At 31.0% G+C, this 23,382-nt stretch overlaps 1 protein-coding gene and 1 long non-coding RNA gene across 3 annotated transcripts in view; one reads left to right on the top strand and one right to left on the bottom strand.

Moving 5' to 3' along the window:
* The window catches only part of LOC111087748, a 15,000-nt gene extending 7,279 nt beyond the window's left edge, over positions 1–7,721 (bottom strand). The window contains exons 1-2 of the long non-coding RNA XR_002612401.1: positions 7,710–7,721; positions 3,650–3,655 (exon numbers count right to left, since the gene is read on the bottom strand). This is a non-coding gene — a long non-coding RNA (uncharacterized LOC111087748). The remainder of the gene's footprint in view (positions 1–3,649; positions 3,656–7,709) is intronic.
* The window catches only part of LOC106467342 (1-phosphatidylinositol 4,5-bisphosphate phosphodiesterase classes I and II-like), a 106,284-nt gene extending 84,204 nt beyond the window's left edge, over positions 1–22,080 (top strand). For both annotated transcript variants that reach the window (XM_022395502.1, XM_022395501.1), the window contains 10 exons: positions 529–656; positions 1,080–1,143; positions 2,766–2,864; positions 3,826–3,902; positions 4,307–4,402; positions 6,144–6,201; positions 7,427–7,513; positions 12,848–12,991; positions 13,880–14,539; positions 14,638–22,080. In XM_022395502.1, coding sequence (XP_022251210.1) covers positions 529–656; positions 1,080–1,143; positions 2,766–2,864; positions 3,826–3,902; positions 4,307–4,402; positions 6,144–6,201; positions 7,427–7,513; positions 12,848–12,973 — 735 coding nt within the window. In that variant the 3' untranslated portion in view covers positions 12,974–12,991; positions 13,880–14,539; positions 14,638–22,080. The remainder of the gene's footprint in view (positions 1–528; positions 657–1,079; positions 1,144–2,765; positions 2,865–3,825; positions 3,903–4,306; positions 4,403–6,143; positions 6,202–7,426; positions 7,514–12,847; positions 12,992–13,879; positions 14,540–14,637) is intronic.
* Positions 22,081–23,382: the final 1,302 nt, after the last annotated feature.

The following is a 23,382-nucleotide window of genomic DNA, read 5'->3' as shown; positions in this document are numbered from 1 at the left end:
GTTGGTATTGTTTAAATTGTTAAAAATACTTGAGAAAATTTAAGAAAGAATGGAATTACAGTGGAGTCGTATGTGGGTTTTTCCTTACAAATTATAGAAATAAGAAAGAATAATCTTGCACGGCTGCCAAATAAATTTGTTCTTCTTAATTTTTAACACTATAACTGACGTTTTTCACAGTAAACTTATAGAAAAGAAAAATGACCTTTACTCTCCAGATAAATAATAATGAAATTTCTCTTCCAGCCAATGTTTCACCCTTACTGTTTCTTCAGGGCTAATGGTACAAGGGCAAAACATTGGCTTAAATAGAAAATTTGTTGTTATTATCTGGAGAGTAAAAATCCTTTTTTATCTCTAACTTTATTGCCAAAATATGTAAATTCCTCCAGTACACACTACATATTCTGAAAAACAACAAAATATTTCCATTAATGTAGTTTACTGTTAAAGTTTCTATTAGATAATTTTGTTACTTGTTCTTTGATCACCTATTATTAAGATATTAAAATGATACGTCTTGTTTAGTCTCGAGAGAAAGAGAAAGAACTTCATCTGCAGAAAGAAGAGAAACTTTTGCAAGCTCAAGAAAAATTGAAGTCCCAAATTGCTAAGTCTCATGCCAAGCTTGTAAAAAAAGGCTCTGCTACTAACGTGTAAGTTATTGCTAGTTGTAGAGTACAAAACTGCTTTATCTGTCATCACATTGAGGACCATGTCACATTCTTTTGAATTACTTTTCTTACTGGAATAAATTACTTTTTTAAATTTTTGTGAATTTTAGGAAATTTTTTAGGTTTATAATTTGTACAAAAGAGCATTTGTTTCATCTTGGATAAAACCCACTCTTGATGGGAACTGGGAGAATTCATGTGACCTTGACCACTAAATGTTAAATGGGTCATGAACTTATTCAAAGTTCAATTTTTACAGTAAGCTCATTTGATTGGTAAAATATTAGAATGTGATCTAACAAATAAAGTATGTATATATGTTTAAGGTTATGCTTTTTTATGTTTCCTTTGTTATTATTGTTCATAGCAGTTTCTGACATCTAGTTAACTTGTTCACATTTACAGTCAGTTACTCAAGAGAAAAAGTGAAGTTGACCTACAAACAATGTCAGTTCAACACCAAAGTAAGGTGAGTACTTTAACTGACTGGAAGTTCCTCTTTTCACTATATGCTATGCAGATAAAGACATTTAATGAATAATTAAACTGTAACATCCCTTCCACAGATTTATATAAGGTTATTTATTTCAAAATATTTATAATTCCAACTTTGTATACAATCACTTAGCTATTTAATTTGTTTACACAAATGTTAGTGATCTCCCCAAGTTTTTTCTTTTACCTGAACCTTAATACAAAAAAATATATTAATGCTAAAACACTTTTATATTGGAGAATAACACAGTATCTTTCCAACATATAGAAAAAAGTACCATTTATAAAATAAAAGAAATGACTTGTTCATACGTAGCAATAACTCTGAAAGTGGTCACTTTAATACTGACTGATTTTAATAGGTTTCTGGGACACTTCTTTTTATTGATAACATTTTAATTGCAAATATGACAACTAGGTAGTTTGGGTGGCATAGGAAAGTATCTTACTAGATCCAGCATATTAGTGATTCCCAGTTGATAAGATTAATTGTTTGTCTTCATTTCTTTAGACAGGGTTTTCAATTCCATAAAGTTCTAATGGTGACATTGTTAACATTTACAAAGTGATTCTCATTTATGAAAATATAAAAATAGAGCATAAAAGTTTAAATAAGATACCTAAATTATGAGTAAAAGGTTTGTAATGCTTTGTTGATATTAGAATCTGAAGCATGTTCTTCACCCATAAAATAGCTTCATTTTTGGACATTTTAGGACCATATCACATTCATTTAATATATGTAGAACAAGGCTTGAGTTGTTTTTGGACATAGATATTTTATATATTAATTCTTCTGCTCAATGTGTGAGAGTGCCTGTGATGGCTCGACTGTCAGAAGACTGGGAGATTGTTTAAAAGAACACTGATCTAGGATCAAGGACAGCTCAGTTTGTGAAAATGTAATGACTGTACAGCATGAGTACATAATACTTTCATATTAGTAGTTCAATAGTAAAATAATGTGTTTTTTTTACCCTGTTAGATGAAGCTTTGAATCTCTAGAGATGCTAATATCATCCATAAAAATCATAACACTAACAATGGTTCCTTGTATTGGTTGCTGCAGAGTATTTCACACTTAAGCCATAATCTCATATTTATCTTTTTTTTTTTTAACATTGTTTCCTTTCAACTGTTAATGATACTCCCTAAAGTAATAACAAAGAAAGGAAGTATGCTTGATTTCACATACTTAAAAATACATTTACCTATCCAATGGAGAATCTACATTTTTCTGTTTTAAAATTCGTGTTGAATGCTTTTTTGGTTTTATGTTTTTATGAAGAGTTTTAGAACACTCACATTTTATCATTATGCAGACTGACAGTAAAGCTTATCTTTTTTATAATTTTGTTTATAATTCAGAATAAAAGTAAGAGTATTTACAAAGCACTAAGGTTTTATATATATTTTTATCTTCTTTTTTACAAGTTGGATGATGAACAGTATTGCTGAATTGTAGTATGTTTTTAAATTTAGAATAATACATTTTTATTAATTATGCCACATCAATCAGATTTAACTAGTATTATATTTATCAAATGATTTTACAAATTCATAGATGAAATATATGTAAGATGACTTTCATTTTAGATAGAGGAACTTCAGAAAACTTATAGTCAAAATATCCTGTCCCTGACAAAGGAGCAGTTGCGTGCAGAAATGGAACTGCAAAAGAAATACCATGAACCAGTAAATATCTTAACATTTAATGTTGAATAGGATTTTTGTCTATCTTTATTAAGAATGTTTTAATGATTAATAAATTTGTGAATTTTAATGATTTAACTTTTTATGTTGCCTACAGAGTTTTTGTAACAACTGAAAGTAAGTAAGAACCTGTGGTGACATTGCTTTATGTTCTTTATTAATAGCAATTCAATTAAAATCCTATAATCCTTTTTTTTAAGGTAAACTCAGTTGATTGTAAAATGTATTTTTTTATGTTTAAACAAGTTTTAAAATATACACAACTTTTGTATTGGCACTGTGCTTTATGTGTTGTATATTTTCAGGATACACCACTGGTATGTATCATTAGTGTAATAGTTTAGGAGTTTTTTAAAATTCATGGTTACTTTCAATGTTGTTGGGTGAAAGTAGTAAAAATAGTGTTGAAGAAATGGTTTTAAGTTTGAGGATATGTTTCAAGACATCAACCTGCCCAAACAACTTGCTTCATTTAATCATTTATAGTTGAATTATAATTTAATAATATAATTAAGCCTTGAATGTGTTGATTAGTTTCAAGACAATAAGTCTCTGAACCTAAACAATTTGTTTCATCATTCATTAGGTATGCTAAACTCGACTCATGTATCAGCTGCAATGTTCTCATCAACTTAGCTGTTTATTAAATCTATTGTTGGTCATTGGAAATATTTTTTCAAAACACACGAGAAGTTGATCGTTAACTTGATAATAAAAATTAATTTGGAAATCATGATAAAATGGAACACTTGATCTTTACTCTGAACTTGAAGCTTTACTTGTGTTAACTGTCCATCCATGAAATAACTTAATTGATTAGTTATGGACTTTTTTAATTGGTGATTACATATCTAAAAACAAATGTCTATTAAAACATTTTAAAACTAGTATTCTAAATAAAAAGAGTCATATTTTGATCAGGAAACTTGTTTATGTTCATTAGCTATATCTTGCCATCGAAAAAGCAACCCAACTGTCTCAAGCTGAACAGCTACAGTTCTTACAGAACCTCCATGACAGGTAAGACCCTTATTGTTCATCTCAAAATAATTTAAACACAAAACAGAACAAACAACAAATGTAGCTGGTTTTGGGTAAGAAATTTAAGTAACACTTGCCAGCTTTCAAAAGTAACTCTTGACTTTTCAACATAAGTGATATCAAGAAGAGAGATTGTGTTTACATGAATCCATCTTGATGTTAATTTCATTTCATTAGATTTTGTTACATTGTATACATGGTAGTGTCTTAATCACGTGTTACACAGCTAATATATGGCAAATATCTTGTATAAGGCAGACATTTTGTCTACCAAGTTGCATGAGGATAACTTTATGATGAACTTGTGAGGGCAGTTGATTGTTACATTCTACAGTATTTAATTATTGATCTTTGTAATGTGAAATAATATTTCTGTTTTCCAGGGAAGTTAGTGAATTAATGAAGAGGTTAGAGACACAAAACAGGGAAGAAATTCGTAATTTAGGAAAAAGTCACAAAGATAAAAATGAGCTGGCCAGGTATGATCCTACTTTTTCCTAATATGTATATGCTTAATGGTTTCTGTGTAAAGTGATATTGTATCTCAATAGTTTTCATCCTAGTTTGTTTACTTTTTTTAGAGTTTCTAGTTGTAGGCTTGAAAATATAATCTTTGCATTTTGATTCAACTTGTTTCTGTACTTTTTTGATGATCCCTATTCCCCCTTTTTAAATTAACAAAAGCAATTTTTAATTACCTTATTTAAATTTTTTTATGTCCATTTATGGAGAATAAGTTTTAAGCTACATACATACATATATATTCAGTTGAATGTTACATGTTTTTCAACAGTTTACTGCTGCATTGGCTTTCTTTCTACTCATCCATTATTTACTCAGCCAGGTGTTTTGTGTGTGAGGTTTCATGTAAACACATTTAACAAGCAACAAGTACAAAGGAAGCCACTCACAACAACCTCACACATATTATATATTTATAACCACATAAATCAACTTTCAATGAAAAATAATCAACTTTTTAAATAGGTTATGGACATTCCTAGCATTTCATATAGTGTATCTGTCTAGATATTGGTGCAAAATACCCAGCCCATTTTGCTGTAGGCTTGTGAAACAAAAATATGAATAATAATAATAAAATAATAATAAAATATGCACTCACAATTTCAGCGAAGTACAAAAATCAGTAGAATAACTCACCACTCACAAAAGTAGAGAAATCTACTGTGGTAATCGTCTACTGTTAGAAAACTCACTGAAATAGTTGCAGAAAACCATGTAGAGATGAAGTACAACAGCGAACTTGTGAAACAATGAAGAACTGTGAACTTCAGAAATGATGAACTTTCAATATGGCAGTTTCCAATTAATATGCATTAGTAAAGCACTGGATTTTTTCAATGGTGGAAAGTGAATGACTTAGAGAAATCCTTCAAATATGGAGGTGCTTGAATTAATTTTAAAACTACCCTACGAGATATTTAATACTGAATTCATTATTATAGTTCAGGTTTCAATAAAATATTCATAGCCATTTGTTTGTTTTTGTAGTAGCTTGTAAAACTATAATCAATAATAATAAAGCTGGATACACTGTTATAAATATACACATTGTTTACTTTAATAAAACAGAGCATTTCCGACTACTATAACAGTGCTTAAATGGCTTCTACATTTTTGCAATGCTTGAATGGCTTCAAAGAGCTTATGTTGGTAATGATGAAGAACTTAGAAATTTTAGAGGGTGGAAATCTTGACTTTCCAGAACCAACTTAAAAATAGCCCTACAGGAGTTGGTTTGCTGTAGGCTTCTGTGCTTGAATGACTTTGAAGAGAAACTTGGCCAGTAGCGATGAAAAAAAATGGTAAAATCTCCTTCTCTTTCAAGAATCAACATAAAAATAGTCCTATGACCCATGAAGGAATTTTTTGTAGGTTTACACAGGTTTGAATAAAATATTCTTAGCTATTTATTCTGTAGATTTGTAAAACAAGAATATTAATATGAAAAACAAATGGATGAATTTTGTCTAACAATCGGAAAATAAATTTTTTGCTAGTAGCAATATTTTAGCCATTGAGATAGAAGGTCTTGAATGTTGTTTCAAGAACATGTCTGCTTTTTAAGATGGTTTTTAACCTGTATGTTCTATTAGAATTTTTGGGTGATCCCTATTATGTTTTTTAGTACTTGCTATAGTTACAATAGGCCTAAAAAGGTTTCTCTACTTGTAAATTAATTTTTAACTTCTTAAACAGAATGAAGAGAGAATTACAACAGAAATTAATTGAACAAGCTGTAGCGGAAAGACAAAGAGTAAGTAGAATGTAACAAGCTGTAGCGGAGATACAAAATGTAAGCTGGATGTAAAAAACTATAGCTGAAAACCAAAGAGTAAGTAGAATGTAGCAATCTGTAGCAGAGGGACAACTAACAAGTATAACAAAGTGTAACAGATATACAAAGAGTAAATAGAATGTAATAAGCTGTAGTAGAAAGACAGAATAATTTGAGAGTAACAAGCTGAAGTAGAGATACTCAAAAAATATGCATAGTGTAATTTGCTTCTAGCAGGAAGACAAACAATAAGTAAAGTGTAAGAAGCTCTACCAGTGAGACAAATGGTAAATATTGTCCTATTTCAAGTAATTTGAAATGGTAAAACTCCAAACCTTTTTAATGAATATGGGTATATTTTGGGGTTAAAACCTCATACCAAGCCATCAAAATAAACAATCTGGAGCTAAAAATATCAGTGATAATGAAGTAAAATTAATAAGTTATGTTGTTTATTCATAAATATATTGAAGGATTCAACCAATTTGAAATATGCAGATTTTCAGTACAGTAGAAACTTTTTTGCATCGCATTTTATAATGCAGCATTTTAAGTTTATCTAATAATATTGTTGTGCTTAATATTTGTATTTTATTTTTACTTAACATAAAAATTAATGGTTATTTTAAAACTCATCAAAAATATCAGTACTATCTCTTGCCTCTTTCTTTTTCAAAGTAAAAACTTTCCAATGGGTAAATTTGAATGCCCTATATTCACATTTAAGTTCATACAAATTTTATTTTTTGTGCCATATATTTTGAAGAATAACGTGTTTTTATAGATAATAGCTGAATCATGCTATTTTTCAACCTTAAACTGAAATTTAAAACTTAGTCCATGAGTGTAAGAGGATATAAACTAATAGTTTAAAATTCTTGTTTAATTATCTATTAAGTTATTGAATTATAATATTATACTGAGAAAGAGGTTATAATTGTCTACAGTGTTGTTGAATGAGCATCTTACAGCAGTACAGAGACTATAATTATTTCTATCAAAGCTTTATAGATAGGGAGTAAATGTAATGTACTGTTGATATATAGCAGTTATAGTAATTTATACTTGCTTTAAAATGTGATCACAAGTTAGTAACAAACCCATTTATGAAACAATAAAAGGCCTACTGAAAAAACTAAATTTCTGAATCTTGTCTTAGTAATTTGTTTTGGTTTGAGGTACTAAAAAGTAAATGATTCTTTAGTTTAACAGCTTGTTGAAGAAGAAAAAGAGATTGTTAGAGAAAGAACATGAAGAAGTTAGGAAGAAGCTAGAAGAAGAAAAAAACAACGTGAGTTACATTTTATTCTTAGACATATCGAAAGCTTATAACCCTCTTATAACTTATGAAGTTTAGTTTATGCATATATTTGTTATTTGTTCTTCTATCTCATTTCTGTGCTGGCATGCAAAGTAGTAGAAACTTAAAATGTAGAAGCTTTACTCGCATAAAAGATAAACCACTGAGTGTGTTTAGCTCTTGAAACAGTTTCATAGACTTAAAATTTTATGAGCTAAATATGATAATGAAAATCAAGAAGTCATTCAGGTTATTTAATATATTGACATATGTAACAACTTACATATACATATGTATATATAATTTAAGGATAACAAGGGACCTATTGGTCCATTAGGCTGTCCCATCAATTATGCTAAACTCTAAAATTAAAAAAAAACTTTCAAAACTAGCCCTTATCTTTCAAATATTTGTAAAGTCTTCCCTTAAATTCACTGCATTTACCCACATCCTAAGGCAACCCATTCTAAAGGCCAACCACCCTGTTAGAAAAATAAAACTTAGACAAATGACCCTTACCCTGCCAAAATTTAAATGTTTGTCTTCTAGTCTTACGATTCTCACCATTAAATATGAAAAAAAGATTATGCACCAAACTCTATAAATTCCCTTAAGGTGGTGTGTTGCAATGCCCTACAACACACACAAATCCACATTAAAGGATCTTAGAAAAAACACTGAAAAAGATTCAGAGTAGGGCTACAAGGTTGATACCAAGGATGGAAAGGTTATCATACGAGGCTAGGATAAGATCTCTGAAATTATTTCCTCTTGAAAAAAGAAAGGTTAGAGGGGATCTGTTGAGGTGTTTAAGATTGGTGGCCTTAGGGTGCCCCCTCCCCCCAGCATAATTTGACTGGTCCTGTGGGAATAGGGTCAACTGAGTGCCAGTATTGGATGTTCTCAGCAGGTATGGGGACATTGTGTCTGGTGCTGCTGTTTGGGTATAGTGTCCACAAAACCCTGCAGTAGCTGTTCTGTCCTAGTTTAACAATGTAGCAAGTCCCTTTGTAGGACCCCATGGTGGGTGGAGTCAGTTGGTACTGAATTTCTTTCCTTTTCTCATGGATAACGTAAAAAATGAAAAACCAAAATATAATAAAAAATGATAATTGGAAAACGACCACAAATGGAAGCCTGATCTGTAGTCACCATCTCCTAACATTCCTGTAGCTCCGTTTCTAATTCTTCATTCATTGTGTGACAAATCTATAGAGCAAATGTCTCCCTTTTTCATCCACAAGGGTTTAAAGAAGCTCGTTGGCTTTCCCAAAGTCAGTAAAGAAGCTATTTTTTGGGGACATCTTGACCACAAGATAGCAAACTCCTTTTGAAATTGAAGTCCATTGGGGATATGCTCGTTGAGGTTACTCCCCATGCTACTTTGAATTCCTTGAGAGAATCTGATGATCAGCCCATCCCCACTTGTGACTTTTTTTTTTAGTCATCTGAGGAGGTTGGATACTCCTGATTGGAAGTACCTTCTTCTCTTTCCTCAACATATTTTGAATCATTCTTCTGTTCCCATTTGTATGGATGATTTGAAATCTGGTGACTCTGTGGGCTCTGCCATCATTTGTTGTGGCTCAATAGATGCTCACAAGATCTCCTCAACAGATTCTGTGTTCACTGCTGAGTTTATGCAATTTCACTTGATCTGAGTCATGTATAAGCTAAGCAGTACACTAACTGTATCATCTATACTGACTTGTTTAGCTCTTTGATGGTCCTAGAATCACTTAACGTGAATTCTCTTGGATATACAAAACAAATAGCCCACTTCTCTTTATCATCCATATCTATTCAGTTTTTCTGGATTCGTGGCCATGTTGTTATTCATGAGAAGTAGTTTGCCTTTACTGCAGCTTAATCCATTTGCTCTGGCTTTGTCACAGCCCCTTATGTGGACTTCAGACCTGTAATCAAGAAATGGGTTCAAAAGCCTTCTGTTGTTGTTTGGCCATTTAGTTTCCATAAGGCCACAGTTTAAATTACTCATTGTTTTCTTTTACAAGAAACTGATCCACCAGTGTTTGGCCCTTGTAACACTCAAGTCCCAATTACCCACATTTTAGTTTCATGCCATTACTGGCACCATTTTATAAATGTTTTTTCTCATGATTTACCTTTGATATTGGACAGTGTCATTGGCAATTCTGACACTGTCTAAATTGATCATGTTTTTAGCTTTAAATGGGCAATTGGCTTTTTTAATTCTGTTTAATTGTTAACAATGTTTTACAAAGACAAAATATGATGTGTTTTACTCTTTTATTTTGAATTTTTACATTTTATCCTATTTTACATTTTTTCCCATCTTATTCATACTGTTTGCTGCAGATAGCCTTAGTGCTTTGTGCCATAAAGCCTTAATTAACCAACCAAAGAACCTTTCTAAGGTAAGGAGCCCATGACTGAACACATTGCTTCAAATGTAACCTAGCCACTGACCTATACAATTCTTTAGATACAACCTAAAATCCTATTTGCTGTATCACTAGCAACAGCACATGACTTGGATGGTCTGAGAGACTGATCAACCTTGACACTAAGATCTTTTTCTCCCATAACACTGTTCAGGTTATTCCCATCAAAATTACACACATAATTCATATTGTGATATCTCGCATACATTACTTTGCCATCTGCCATTTATTCACTCAACTCACCAGAAAATCCAAATCCTGTTGTAAAGCAGTAACATCCTCCTCACCAGCAACACCAAAAATTTGAATATCATCAGCAAATTTAAATAAGTTACTGACTATTTCTTCATCTATGTCATTGATATAAATCAAAAAGAGAAAAGGTCCTAAAACTGAGCTCTGAAGAACCCCAGCAGCTTCATTCAACTCCATTTATAACAATGTTTTCTTTCTTCCATCCAGCCAGTTTTCTATGAAATGAGGCAATCTATCTCACACAACTACAGAATTAACTTTTTAACAAGCCTTTTTATGTGACACCTTGTCAAATGCTTTTAAAAAATCTGGTTACAATAAATCCACGCCTGTACCCTTATCTACATAGTAGTAACCTCTTCAAAGAATGGCCAGATTTCCCCTCTAGTGAAACCGAGCTGACTATCCATCATTGTTGAATGACTTTGCAAAGCATCTTTTGTCAGGCTTTCAAAAATGTTTCCCATCACTGATGTAAGACTAATGGGTTTATAATTACTGGGACAATTTTTATCACCTCTCTTGAAAAGAGGAGTTACATTAGCCAACTTCCAATCCTCTGGTACCTGCCCACTATTCAAGGACTGACAAAAATAGTAGTAAATGGCTCGCATATCCAATCCTTCAAAACCCTTGGGTAAATATTACCTGGCCCAGGAGCACTATCCATTTTTAACCAACAAGTTTAGAATTAATGTGATCATCTTTTTTTCATCTAACAACTGTTAAAGATGTGGAATATTGCTTAAAACTTTATTAGTAAAAATTGAAGAAAAATAAGAATTTAATAACCTAGCCATGTCCATAATCATCAGATATTAGCCTTTTTGTATCATTCTTCAAAGGCTCTACTCCCATACTAAAATTATGCTCACCCTTAATGTATTTAAAGAAATCCTTTTAATTTTTACATTTTTCACCAACCTTTTTTTTTTCCTATAATTCTTTGATTTCCTGTTTGTCTAACTCTCTCTTTATCTTCTATAAGCTTCCAAATCTCCCAACATTGCAGTCAATTTTAACTTGTTATAGTACTTTTCTTTAATTTTATGCTTTATATCCTTTGTTGGCCAACCTGGGTTTTTTTACTTCCAGACATCTTTTTTTCTCTACAAGAAACCTGCCTATCTTGAATATTTAAGAATTTATTTTAAAAAATTTCCACATTTGATCAGTATTTCCATTTAATTTTGTTGCCTAATTCACAGCAGATAGTTTTGTATCATCCCTTCAAAAATTGTTTCTTTGAAATTTGGAATCGAAATTTCATTATTTCCTTATGTAGCAAAACCATCAAATCTAATTGAGTGATTCCTCAATCTCCACTCTTTCAACTATTTTTATATTAGAAGTTAACAATTAATCTAGAATTGCATTGTTCATGTTAGGTTCCCTAACCGATTGGTGAAGAAAACCATCCTGAACAGTTTCTAACAACCTGTCTCCCTCATGATTTTAGTCTAACATTTCCCAAACTATATGCCTGAAATTATAAGCTCCCATAATTATAATCTTATTAATTTCACCAGTTTCTTCTGGTGGTTTAACAAATTCCAACTAAAAACCTTTTCTTCTTATAACTAACAGAAACCCAATTAGATTCAACCTTATTGCTATTAACTTTGGTATCCTCAACTTGAATGGGATGTAACTCATATTTTACATATAAAGCCACTTCCCCCCTCTTTTTAGTGTTCTGACCCTATTAAACAACCCATAATCTTGTATTTTAAAGGTATTCCTGCCATTGAAACCATCTGCATTTAACCAGGTTGCAGTTATTCCCATTATATCAAAATCCTCTGTTTGGACCAGTGCTCTAAGGTCATCCATTTTATTTATTATACATCTAGCATTACAATGATAATAATTAGCCTACAATTAAAACTACTTTTGTACATTGTTCCTACACTGTACTTTTCTTTTTATTTTTTTCTTCATTATTCTGTCCCTCTCCACTGTCTAATCCTAGTTTAAAGTTCTGCTCTTACAGTTGAGTTAATAACCCTTGCAAATAAACCAACCCCTTCTTTATAAATTTAAACCATCCATTTCAAAAAATTCCCTCTTCTCATTGAACTGATCCCACAAATTCAACCAGCCAACCTACTCTTCCTTACATTTTAACCTAAGCCTAACTTTCAGCCCTAATACCTTATAATTTCATCTTCACAAGTAAGTCTTGGCAATTAAGTTATTATGACCTTCTTCTTTGAATACATTTATCAAGGCTTTGCATTTGACAGTTAGCTCCTTTGACCTACCCATCCCTATATTATTAGCCCCTATATAAAGTATTGTACATAAATGACAGATACACCCCTTACTAGGGTACATTTTTTTTCATTTGTCTGTTTTTTTAGTACAGTGCTTTTTATTTTTGACCTAGTTGTCTAAAAAACTCTCTGGGAATATCGTCAGAAGAGATTTCTTTGTATATGTTTATATATGTACACACACACATATGTACTTTCTGTCAAATCATATTTATAGTTATTTTATCTGTATTATGATTTCCACATTTGCAATTACCATGGTTACCACTTATTAGAGTATATGTGTACAATCTACAACTTTGATGGATCATTTTTAGCTTTTTACTGTCATTTTCTGATTTCATATTGCTGCGGTCATAATCATGCAGGCTCAGGAGAGTCTCCAAGAGATGTTTGAAGAGAAGTGTGCAACCTTACAGCATGACTTTGAAGAGAACCCTTGCATGTTTTTCTCGGCCACAGTTACAGATGTCCCACAAGCTACTGTGTTATGAGGGAAATTTAGGATCAAGGTAAAGTATGTTATTTTATCGAGTAATTGTTGTTGTATCATTCTATAACAGTGGAAGTGTTTTCCTGTTATCAGAGGTTTATTTTAACCGGAATAAAAACTTGTATTATATGGTAATATTTTATACAAACTTATGTTCTGGAAGGTGAGATTTTATTTTTACTTCTTTGTATAAAATGTAAAAAGATAGTAAATAAGTTTTTAATGAAAGTATGTTACTCAAAAAATTAATAATTTTATATAACTTCAGAAATGTCAGGATTATGCTGCCATTAGATTCAGTGACTTAGTCCTTTCCACCTGTTTGTTGATGTTGACTTAATAGGTCGTTATATATATATATATATAGATATTTGTTATTTCTGTTAATGACTATAACAAAGCTGTGTAGTTTGTATTACATTGATTATTACACTAAAGATTGTTGTAATTTAAAATTCTCTTCTAACTGTAGTTTTGGTAAAAATCAGCCTATTTACCCTGTTTCAAGCTATGGCTCAGCTTTGTACCATGTATTTTATTAATTAAAATGTGAAGTTTGCTTGAATCTATGATGTTCTGGTTACTATGGCATTTCAAATGTAAAATGTTATGAAGTATCATTAGTATTGGTTAACAAATAGAAGTACTGGTAAATGTAAGAATACTACTTCAGACAAAAAAAATTAACTTTAAATTCTTTAATGTCTACATTTTCTTTGGAAGGATTGGAAGCCACATCTCTTAACAGGGACAAATTAACAATTACTTTAAGTATTAAAGCAAAAGAAAATTAAGAATTGCAGTTTTTTTATTGTCACTGACAATACTTTTTCTACCCTTAATGTATGGGAATAAAATCTGTTACAACAGTAACTATTGCATTCATTTAATTTTTCACACTTTTCAGATAATATGGGCTATGACGTGTGCTACGATTTTATTTCTTGGTCAAGCCATTTTATTCCTCTGGGTTACTCTATGGTGCTGCCCTCTAGTAACACAAAGAGGACATAGTGCATGACTTTCAACATCCCATGGTAGAGCTTTTTGTGTTAGCAGCATCTTGTGATGTCAGTCAGCTTTGGATCATTCCATTCTTTGAGAAGACAGGAGACCTGCCTGTAAATTAAAACAATATCTTGCTGTATAAAGTTTTATTTACAAGTTGTATATAGTGTTCCATGTCTTTTGTTATCCTGGTGTTACTTCCAGGAAAACCAGACATTCATTATAAGTGTTCAGACTCTTAAAAACTTCACTGTCATATGCATTCACAGAAGATGTACTCTTCATAATTTGTTGTATCTTGTTATTGTTATGACCACTGATTTCTCTTGTTTGTTGTTTTCTGTAAGATTACTCTACTGTCTGTCAAAAAAACTAATATTTAAACAACTTGAATGGTTGGATGAAAAGATATACATTTTGTGTAATATGTATAAATGACTGATTGTCTTATGTTGAATAGCAGTAGAAATGGAGTACTGAAGAAAAACTTATTTTCATGTCATTAAATTCACCTTAGATTTTTTGTTTTTAAGGTTTATGAATTAATGATTAATGTCAAGTTATATCCTGTAACACAAACTGAATACAAGACATAGTTTCAGCATCAGGTCATAACCTGTAACACAAACTGAATACAAGACATAGTTTCAGCATCAGGTTATATCCTGTGACACAAACTGAATACAAGACATAGTTTCAGCATCAGGTTATAACCTGTAACACAAACTGAATACAAGACATAGTTTCATCATCAGGTTATATCCTGTAACACAAACTGAATACGAGACATAGTTTCAGCATCAGGTCATAACCTGTAACACAAACTGAATACAAGACATAGTTTCAGCATCAGGTTATATCCTGTAACACAAACTGAATACGAGACATAGTTTCAGCATCAGGTTATATCCTGTAACACAAACTGAATACAAGACACAGTTTCAGTATCAGGTTATATCCTGTAACACAAACTGAATACAAGACACAGTTTCAGTATCAGGTTATATCCTGTATCACAAACTGAATACAAGACATAGTTTCAGCATCAGGTTCATAACCTGTAACACAAACTGAATACAAGACATAGTTTCAGCATCAGGTCATAACCTGTAACACAAACTGAATACAAGACATAGTTTCAGTATCAGGTTATATCCTGTAACACAAACTGAGTACAAGCCACTGTTTCAATATCAGGTTATACTGTATGACACAAACAATATACAAAATACTGTTTCAGGTTGAGGTTTGAATCCTTTTATGGGCTTGACATGACCTAGTGATTGTTATGTGAGTCTGTGAATCCACAGATTTGGGGTTCACATCCTGTTGCTGCAAAAACACACTCCATATCTTAGGGCTGTTGCATTGTAAGAGTGATGTTGAAATCTCATTATTCAACTAGAGAAGCCCAAAAGTGGTTAGTTCTGTCTAACTGCTGTTGTTCTGGCATGTCAATTCAAAATTAGAGACAATTAGTGCAGATAGCATAGCCCTTTGTATTTATTACAACTCAGCTACCCAACAGTTGCAAGTAGCTAATCATTGTGTTTGTGTGTGTTTGACTAATCAGTTCTTGGTGGTAAAATAACCTATGTTACTAATCTCAATATAACCTGACTAACTAACCCAATTAACACAACTAAAGAGCACTGTGGTTTTACATACCGTACCTATACGTTCTCTGCTGAAAATGTATGAATGTCTGAAAAAATTAAAAATACACGTATGAAAAAAAATTTGCTTCTAGCAAAGTATGTCACCAACTTTCTCCTTTCTATTAATGTTCTTGTGAGTTAAAGAAAAGGGATAACCTTGAATCTAATCTGATGGTAGCTGTGGGCTATTACAGATCAATGAGTGCTCTCATAGCGTTATAAGGCATAATAGTAGTAATAAGATATATGGTTCATGACCTTTATCAAGACATGTTTGACATGGTGAGTTTAAAAGAGTATTAATTTACACATCTTTTCCAGTGAGGTTCACTTCAAGAAAGCTTTCCGAAATGAATCATTCACAAAAGTTACAGAAATAACAATGAGATAAAAATGTTCAGAGTCTTGCTGTTACATTTTTTCCCTTTTGGATACTATAATCAAATTTCTATAAACTTGATATTTATAGCCGTTTGATGCAACAAGTGGATATACCCTATAGTATCACAAAAAGTCACGTCCTTAATATTCCCACCTTAGTACCACGCGTGTGTACATCACTGACCAAAAGTGCAACTAGTGGATTTTAATAAGGAAAAAGTAATAAAAATTCTAAATTTCATTTTGTAATGGATAATTGACATTTTTTGAGAACTTGCCTGAAATTTAATTGTCTCAAAGGGTTAAAAACAAATAACTTTTTAACATTTTTTTTTCTCATTCATTATGTGTCATTGTAATGTCAGCAAAAAATATAAGATAAATTTCATAATTCAGATTCTTTTAACCGTTTTCTTTCATTTTAATTTTAGTTGTTATAATTCATTTTCTTACAAAGCATAATGTAATACATGTAGAAGAAAAATAGTGCAACAGAAATAAATCAACGCACACTTTTGAAAATGTGACTGTTCGTGTAGATCTTGGAAGTTAGGTTTATTAGCTTCTTGCAACTTACCTTTTACTTTTGAATTGAGATTACTCATGTGTTTTGTTTTCTTTTTCTGCTGTCGTAGACTGTATATTAAATATTCATTGCTCATCATGAAGCCTCAAAAAAGAAAAACTGGTAGAATTTCTTTAATCCTTCTCATTCATCATCACCAATATTTTTAGATAAATGATTTATTATTTTATCAAAATATATAGATTTAGCATTACCATATTGATTAATCCAATCATCATCGGGAAATTGTGATTGTAGTTTTTAGAAGGTTTATGCCCAAAACATTTATAGGCCCAAAACAGCTGTATGCAAATTAAATTTATTATAAAGAACTAAATATCTTATTAATACAATGATGACAGCATATGCAAAAGAAGTACGTACTCTAGCTTAGTCACTTAGATTTATGGTTTTTGTTGATCTTTATGAGATATCAGCCAGTCAACATAGCTTCAGTATGAGAGTTTTATTTTTAAGTTAATATTTTGTCTATACCTTTTTAAATAATATGAAAATTTTTGCTAAGCTAGAGAAACTAAAATTAATTATCCCTTCATGTGTCTTTGACCACATGGTAATCCACCAACTGTTATGTAGTTGTGATGTGGGGTACTTCAAACAAAATGTTAATACAACAACTCATCATTTTATATGGTCCAAGCATAGCCTTGTGGTTAGCAGACCTGACTGCAGATTAACAGGGTCAAATCATGATGCCACTGAACATGTTTCATGCTTTCAGCTATGGGTGCATCATAAAAGTGACAGTTATTCCAATTATTTGGTTCAGAGAGCTGGTAGTTATGAGTGCTGCTGATTGGCTGCCCTACCTTTGGACAGTAGTTCAAAATTAGGGACAACCATTTAGTCAACATGCACATAATGTGCCATTCAGGTTGAAAATTCTGTTATCGTTTAGTCAGTCTGATCAAACTGTGTGTGTGATTCAGTTTTGTGGAAGATACAATGAGTGTATGTCATTCTTTCATATATCTGTGTACTAATTAGAAACTTGTTTCATTTTCACTGTAAATGTAAAACTTTGATACACTTTCAACTTTTGAAACACATCCACGCAATGATAACAGAAACTTAAAAACAACATTTTGAACATGTCTTTAACCCTTCACCAGTTCCCAAGTTGTGTGAAACTACCATGGAAGTATGTTCCTATGAATGAAGCACAAAAATTTCATGTTGGGTTAGCAAGCACAAGGTTGATATAATTTACAAGGGGTCTGCATTATGCTTACTGGCTGGAAATATTGTTATTGTAGCTCGTCTATATAAATCTCTTTACCCCCCCCTTTTTTTTTAAATGGCACACATCCATAAATACCTGTGTTGATATGGTGGCATGCACATTTTTCTTTCAAGAACAATCTCTTGTAACCTATAATGACACAGAAATACATTACACATAAGTCAAATATTGAAAATGTATGAATCATATTCTGGTTCATTCTAACTTAGCTAATTGTTGTGACAATGTTAGTTAGTTGTTTAGTATTATTGAATGGCAAAGGTTACATAGTGGTTGTTAAGTGGCAGAAGTAAATTATGATATTACTGTTGCATTGTATTAACATTTAGTTAGGTCAAAACCCATTGGTCAGGTATAAGTCTCTTTGTTTTTTTCTAACTAGTATTGGATAAGACAGTTGAAATATTATAGTTGTGGGTGGTAGTAATGATCTGGTTTCATAAATTACCACCATACAAATAATTTCACTACACATATTTCAGGTTGTTATTCAAATAGTTAAGATTTCAGCTAGAAGTTGTTATTAAGATATAAGATTTGATTTTTACCAGACACAAATCTCTGTAACATATAAATTCAACTGTGTAGCTAACAAAAACAGTTTTTTTATGAATTAGAATTAAAGAATATAGGCTGTATTTGCATAAATGTTGTAGACCGTAAGTGTGTGATTGTTATGTATTTAGAGCAGAATATGAACTATGTAACTTAGATTTTCCTCTATCATTAACTGTTGTGTTGTGTCCTGTAGTGACTGGCATTACATCTAGTGAGATATCTCTAAATGCTAGTATCACTGATCTTTTCAAGGTTCATTTTCTAACCCATAAGTTAGTTTCAGGCAATTGTAGAAAATTATTGTGGTCATGCATTAGTGGGATTTTTTTAATGTGCTGTGCTTAGTGTACACAATAGAGTTTGTAAATTTTCATGTATGCAAAAGAAGTTGTATATATTAATAGATTGTGCGTAGTACAAATTCTCTATATGCTAAACTGTAATGTGAAGATATATTCCTCTCGGTGGATCCTCCAAAGAATTTAACTTGCTTCAACTTGTTTTTTTTTCACATTGGGATTGTTTTATGAATTCATAGTCATTTAATTCCAAGAAATTATATTTTCAAACATATTTTATGTTCATGAAAATGTATTGTGATGCATTTCAGAAACTGCTACAATTATAATACATTCATCTCAATAGTCTTATGATGCAAACTCAAACTGCATTTGTCTGATGTTATCTTTATTGTTTTTTTTTAGTTTCAGTCGAGACATTCAATCATAATTAATGTTTAGTTCCCTAGTACTAGTGATGTCTATAAATTTAGCATTCAGTGATGGATGAAAAAAGGAATATTTGCATTCCAGAATTTTTTTCCCATGACTATGATGGCATTTTATGGTAAATTGACATTGAAACAAAAACTTTTTATAATTTTCAGTATTTATGAAATTTATTCTAACAGTGTACATGTGAATCACCTTTAACAGTTTTGTAGACTCACTTTAATATTCAATTTGTTCTGGTTCTGGAAGACATGCGTAAACATCCATGAATAGAAACTTTTATCACAAAGACAGTAATTGAAATGTTTTGTAATTCCAAGTTCATAGAGTTCATCAGAATTTCAAAATTATCTTTATATTTAGATTTTTCAGTGATTAGTTAAGTAAGATTTAAATGATATTTATCACTAATGAATATCTTACTCAACTAAGATATGTTCTAGAAAAATCTCTTAACTACCTCCTATAATTCAAGATTGTGAATAAATTAATTTTAAAAGAAACCCAATCTATCAGTTGATCCACCACTAAGTTTTATTGGTTTCCTATAATTCCACTATTCATCGGTAACATTAGACAAGAACAAATTGAAGGACATGAGACTAGTTTTCTTGTAGTGATGGATCATATACGTATGACGTTTTTAGTTGTTTTTTGCTAACCACAGTGAACATGTATATAGGATATGAAGAATATGTATCATAGATGGGCTTCATATTTATTTTTAGTATCTTAACCAGCTTCTTAATAGTATAAATTACATATATATATTCTTAAAATTCTATATAAATACAGATTCACTGTGATGTTTAGAAGACAATTAAAAAATACCATACATGTAACTTTAAAATAAGTTGCAAATAATTTATCACTAATAATTCATTGTGTTCTTTTGTACAGGTATCTTAAATTTTAGGTTATGGTGAAACTACATTATTGTTTCATTTTTAAAAAGTATAGAAAATGTATTGTCATCTAATCAGATAAACGTACATGTAGAACATCTCTAAAATCCTGATGCTACTGATCTGCTTAAAGTTGTAAATCTTTTGGATGGTCTCTGATAATTTAATTGTGATACTTACTTCTCTAAACTGTTAATAGCTTAAAGTAGGTATAGCTTTTATCCATCAGACTGTGGAGAAAGTCTGATGATAGAATAGCCTAAAAAACTGTACAGTTGCTGGTCTGTGAAGTAAATCTTGATGTGTGCAATATTTTCTGCCTTAATGTTGAGTGATTTCTTGTTGTGTGAAAGCTGTTTTTCTTCATTTGATTCTGTAGAACTTGATTGTTGTTTGTTATCTATAAAAAAGAAATAGAAAAGCATGAAATTTTAACTGAAATGTTAAACAAACATTAAACTTTCAGAAATTTCATGTTTTAGCCAGTTTATCTAGTTATTAGTTATGTCTCTTAATTAGAAATTGGTTTCTGGAAATTGTCTTATTTTAGTTTATTTCTTCAGTGAATTCGTTAAGTGTACTGATCAAGTTTCCTGTTAGGTCTTTGTAATCTTCTAATACCGTTTTTCATATTTTTTTTTTAATGGATGAAGGTAAGATAGATAGATTTTCAGAAAAAAGTATTTGAAATAATATAACTCTTAAAATATATGTCATTTTAAAGTCACTACTGCAGTGTTATTTCAACTATTTTTTTCAATGAAGTTTTGAATTTTTCATCTATGATTGCTGTAGTTTTAATTAGATTTGCTTTGTTTTAATCTTGAAATGATTTGTGGCCATTTTCAGTAACTTCAATGTTGGATTTTATTGTATTTTAACTTGTACATTAGTTGTTTTTTTTTTTTTGTAAGACAATTCATAGATGCAATATTAGAGTGCTATCTGAAAGGAAAAAAAATATTGGTAAGTTGCAACACAATGTGTTCAGCATAAATTCCATTTGTTTAAGTTGCCTTTTCTTTTTTTTCTAGAAATCAAAATCCTAACAGTTGACCAAAATTGTCACCATGTCATTTTATTTTGTTATATTTTCTTGCAATGTATTATTGCTGCAAATTAATGGTAATTCGGTTGTTTGAGATACAATTTTTACATGCGTTTTCTTTTTCCAAGAGTTCTATATAAAATTATTCTACTATTTAGAGATAAAACTGACTGACTTCTAAACATGTTTTAGTAATAATAATAAAAAAACAACATAATTGATATTTCATGTGTTTTTATTTTCACAGGGCAGGATATATTTGAATTAATGTTTAAAAATACAAATCAGATTTGAAATGGTTCATAATCGTAGATGATTTTTAGTTTTAAAAACATGTTAGTTAACAATCAAAATTTCATTATGTTCTATCTTGTTGAATTTGATTAGTTGTACTTCTATAGACATTGTTGCCCAGTTAGTACAGAAGTAGGTGTCCAAGTGATATGTTAGTTCCCCTACGTCACAGAATTCCGTGTTTGAAATTTTTCAGTTAATTATTTTTATGACTTGTGGTTCAAAACATTGATTACTGGTGAACATATTTGTCAAGTGTGTGTATTTATGTATATGTATTTATGTACACATATATCTATATATATTTGGTTACTTTAATGTATTGTCAGAAGAATATGAAAGAACATAAATGAGGATCTTTGAAAATATTGTTTCTTTTTAATGTTGTAGATAATTCTGCCATGCATAATGGTTTCTATATATAATCCTCTCCATACCAGAATGTTTCTTTATAAATACAACCTGGTTACAGTAGGAATCAAAATATTGATCATATATATAATTTTGGAACATTATGTGAGCTTCAAAGATTAAAAAGAAAAACTTGCTAAATTGTACCGAGTAAAAGATTTTAGTGGTTGAAAAGAATAATAAACACTGTTCTTTTACTAATCTTTGGCCCATTATTCCAAGACTTCTTGGGGTTGATGTGAAATTTAATTTATAAAAAGTAAAGGAATAAATAAATCCACTGAATATTGAGTCTTTGGTTAATTTGAATTTTTAAAGTCAAGAACATTTTTTTATACGTTTCAGCTTATTAAGCTTAATATAACCTTGTTTATTTTAAGACTGTGAACTAAATATTATGCAACACCTTTGTTACTTATAGACTGCGAGGTAATTTTCATCTTGAATCCATACACTGTAAAAATGCTTTAGTTTGCCTCTAAGGCAAAAAAATAAATAGGAAACCACAGAATATCATAAATGCATTACATCTTCATGTTCTTTATATAGATATCATTATCAGTTTAAGTCAGTGATTTATACAGTTCAGTTATATTCTTGAAAGATGAAGTCATGATAATTCTATTCAACTTTTTTTTCTTTTTAATTAAGTGTGGTTCATCTTCAGTTAAAATTATTGTTTGTTATTAAGCAAAAAGTTGATCCACATTTTTTTTTGCACATCCAATGGATTCTTGCATGACACACTGCACATCTTCTCTGCTTTTCTATTTTTTGAGGAAAATGACCATGAGGGTCCTGAATTATGCTTCTGGGAACACTAAGCTGCACACGTGAAATAGTACCTGACTGTTGATCTTTACAAGAAAATGCAACTGTGATGTGAAGGTAATCGTGCCACATTTTTTTAGAAAATAAGAAGATTGATTTTTATTGGACATACAAGTTGATAACTCTTCCAAGCATTCACCACACAAGTATTCATCATATGTGTAAATAGCACCCACCACCATTTTTTCCCACGAAAAGCAGTTCTGTATGTGTTCACAGCTTGGTCATGTAAATCGATACCTCCCATTCATACATTGTATGCGGAAAACAACTGTGGTTGTAGTACATCAGCCTTTGCTTTCTCTGTCTTTGACCACCTCTTTACTTTGCCAAAAGATTCTACACCATCATAGTTTGTTCCAATGCTTACAACACTGTTGTCCTTCCACTTCACCATCAGAATGAGTTTCTCATTGTCAAAATGGTATTCCCTTTCACGACTTTTCATTTATTTATTTCATAGTAATGGACAGTTCTTCCTGCGATTGTCTCGTAAAGTATCTGTAGCTCTGAAACCTCCTTCTTTCAGTAGAACTAATAAGTCATAAACTGAAAAGAAATTGTCAAACAAAGCTATGTGATAAGTGGGAAATTTTACGTAACTCAACAGGTCCAGTACAACTGTAGTGCCTAATGGCAGGTTCATTTCTAGTCCCACCAAACATGTTCGCCCTTTCAGCCGCGGGGGCGTTATAATATGACGGTCAATCCCACTATTCGTTGGTAAAAGAGTAGCCCAAAAGTTGACGGTGGGTG

This window comes from Limulus polyphemus, unplaced genomic scaffold (genome assembly GCF_000517525.1).
Source record: "Limulus polyphemus unplaced genomic scaffold, Limulus_polyphemus-2.1.2 Scaffold2577, whole genome shotgun sequence".
Taxonomy (NCBI): Eukaryota; Metazoa; Arthropoda; class Merostomata; order Xiphosura; family Limulidae; genus Limulus; species Limulus polyphemus.
The sequence above is the reverse complement of the archived record's forward strand: the minus strand, read 5'-3'. Positions and strand labels throughout refer to the sequence as shown.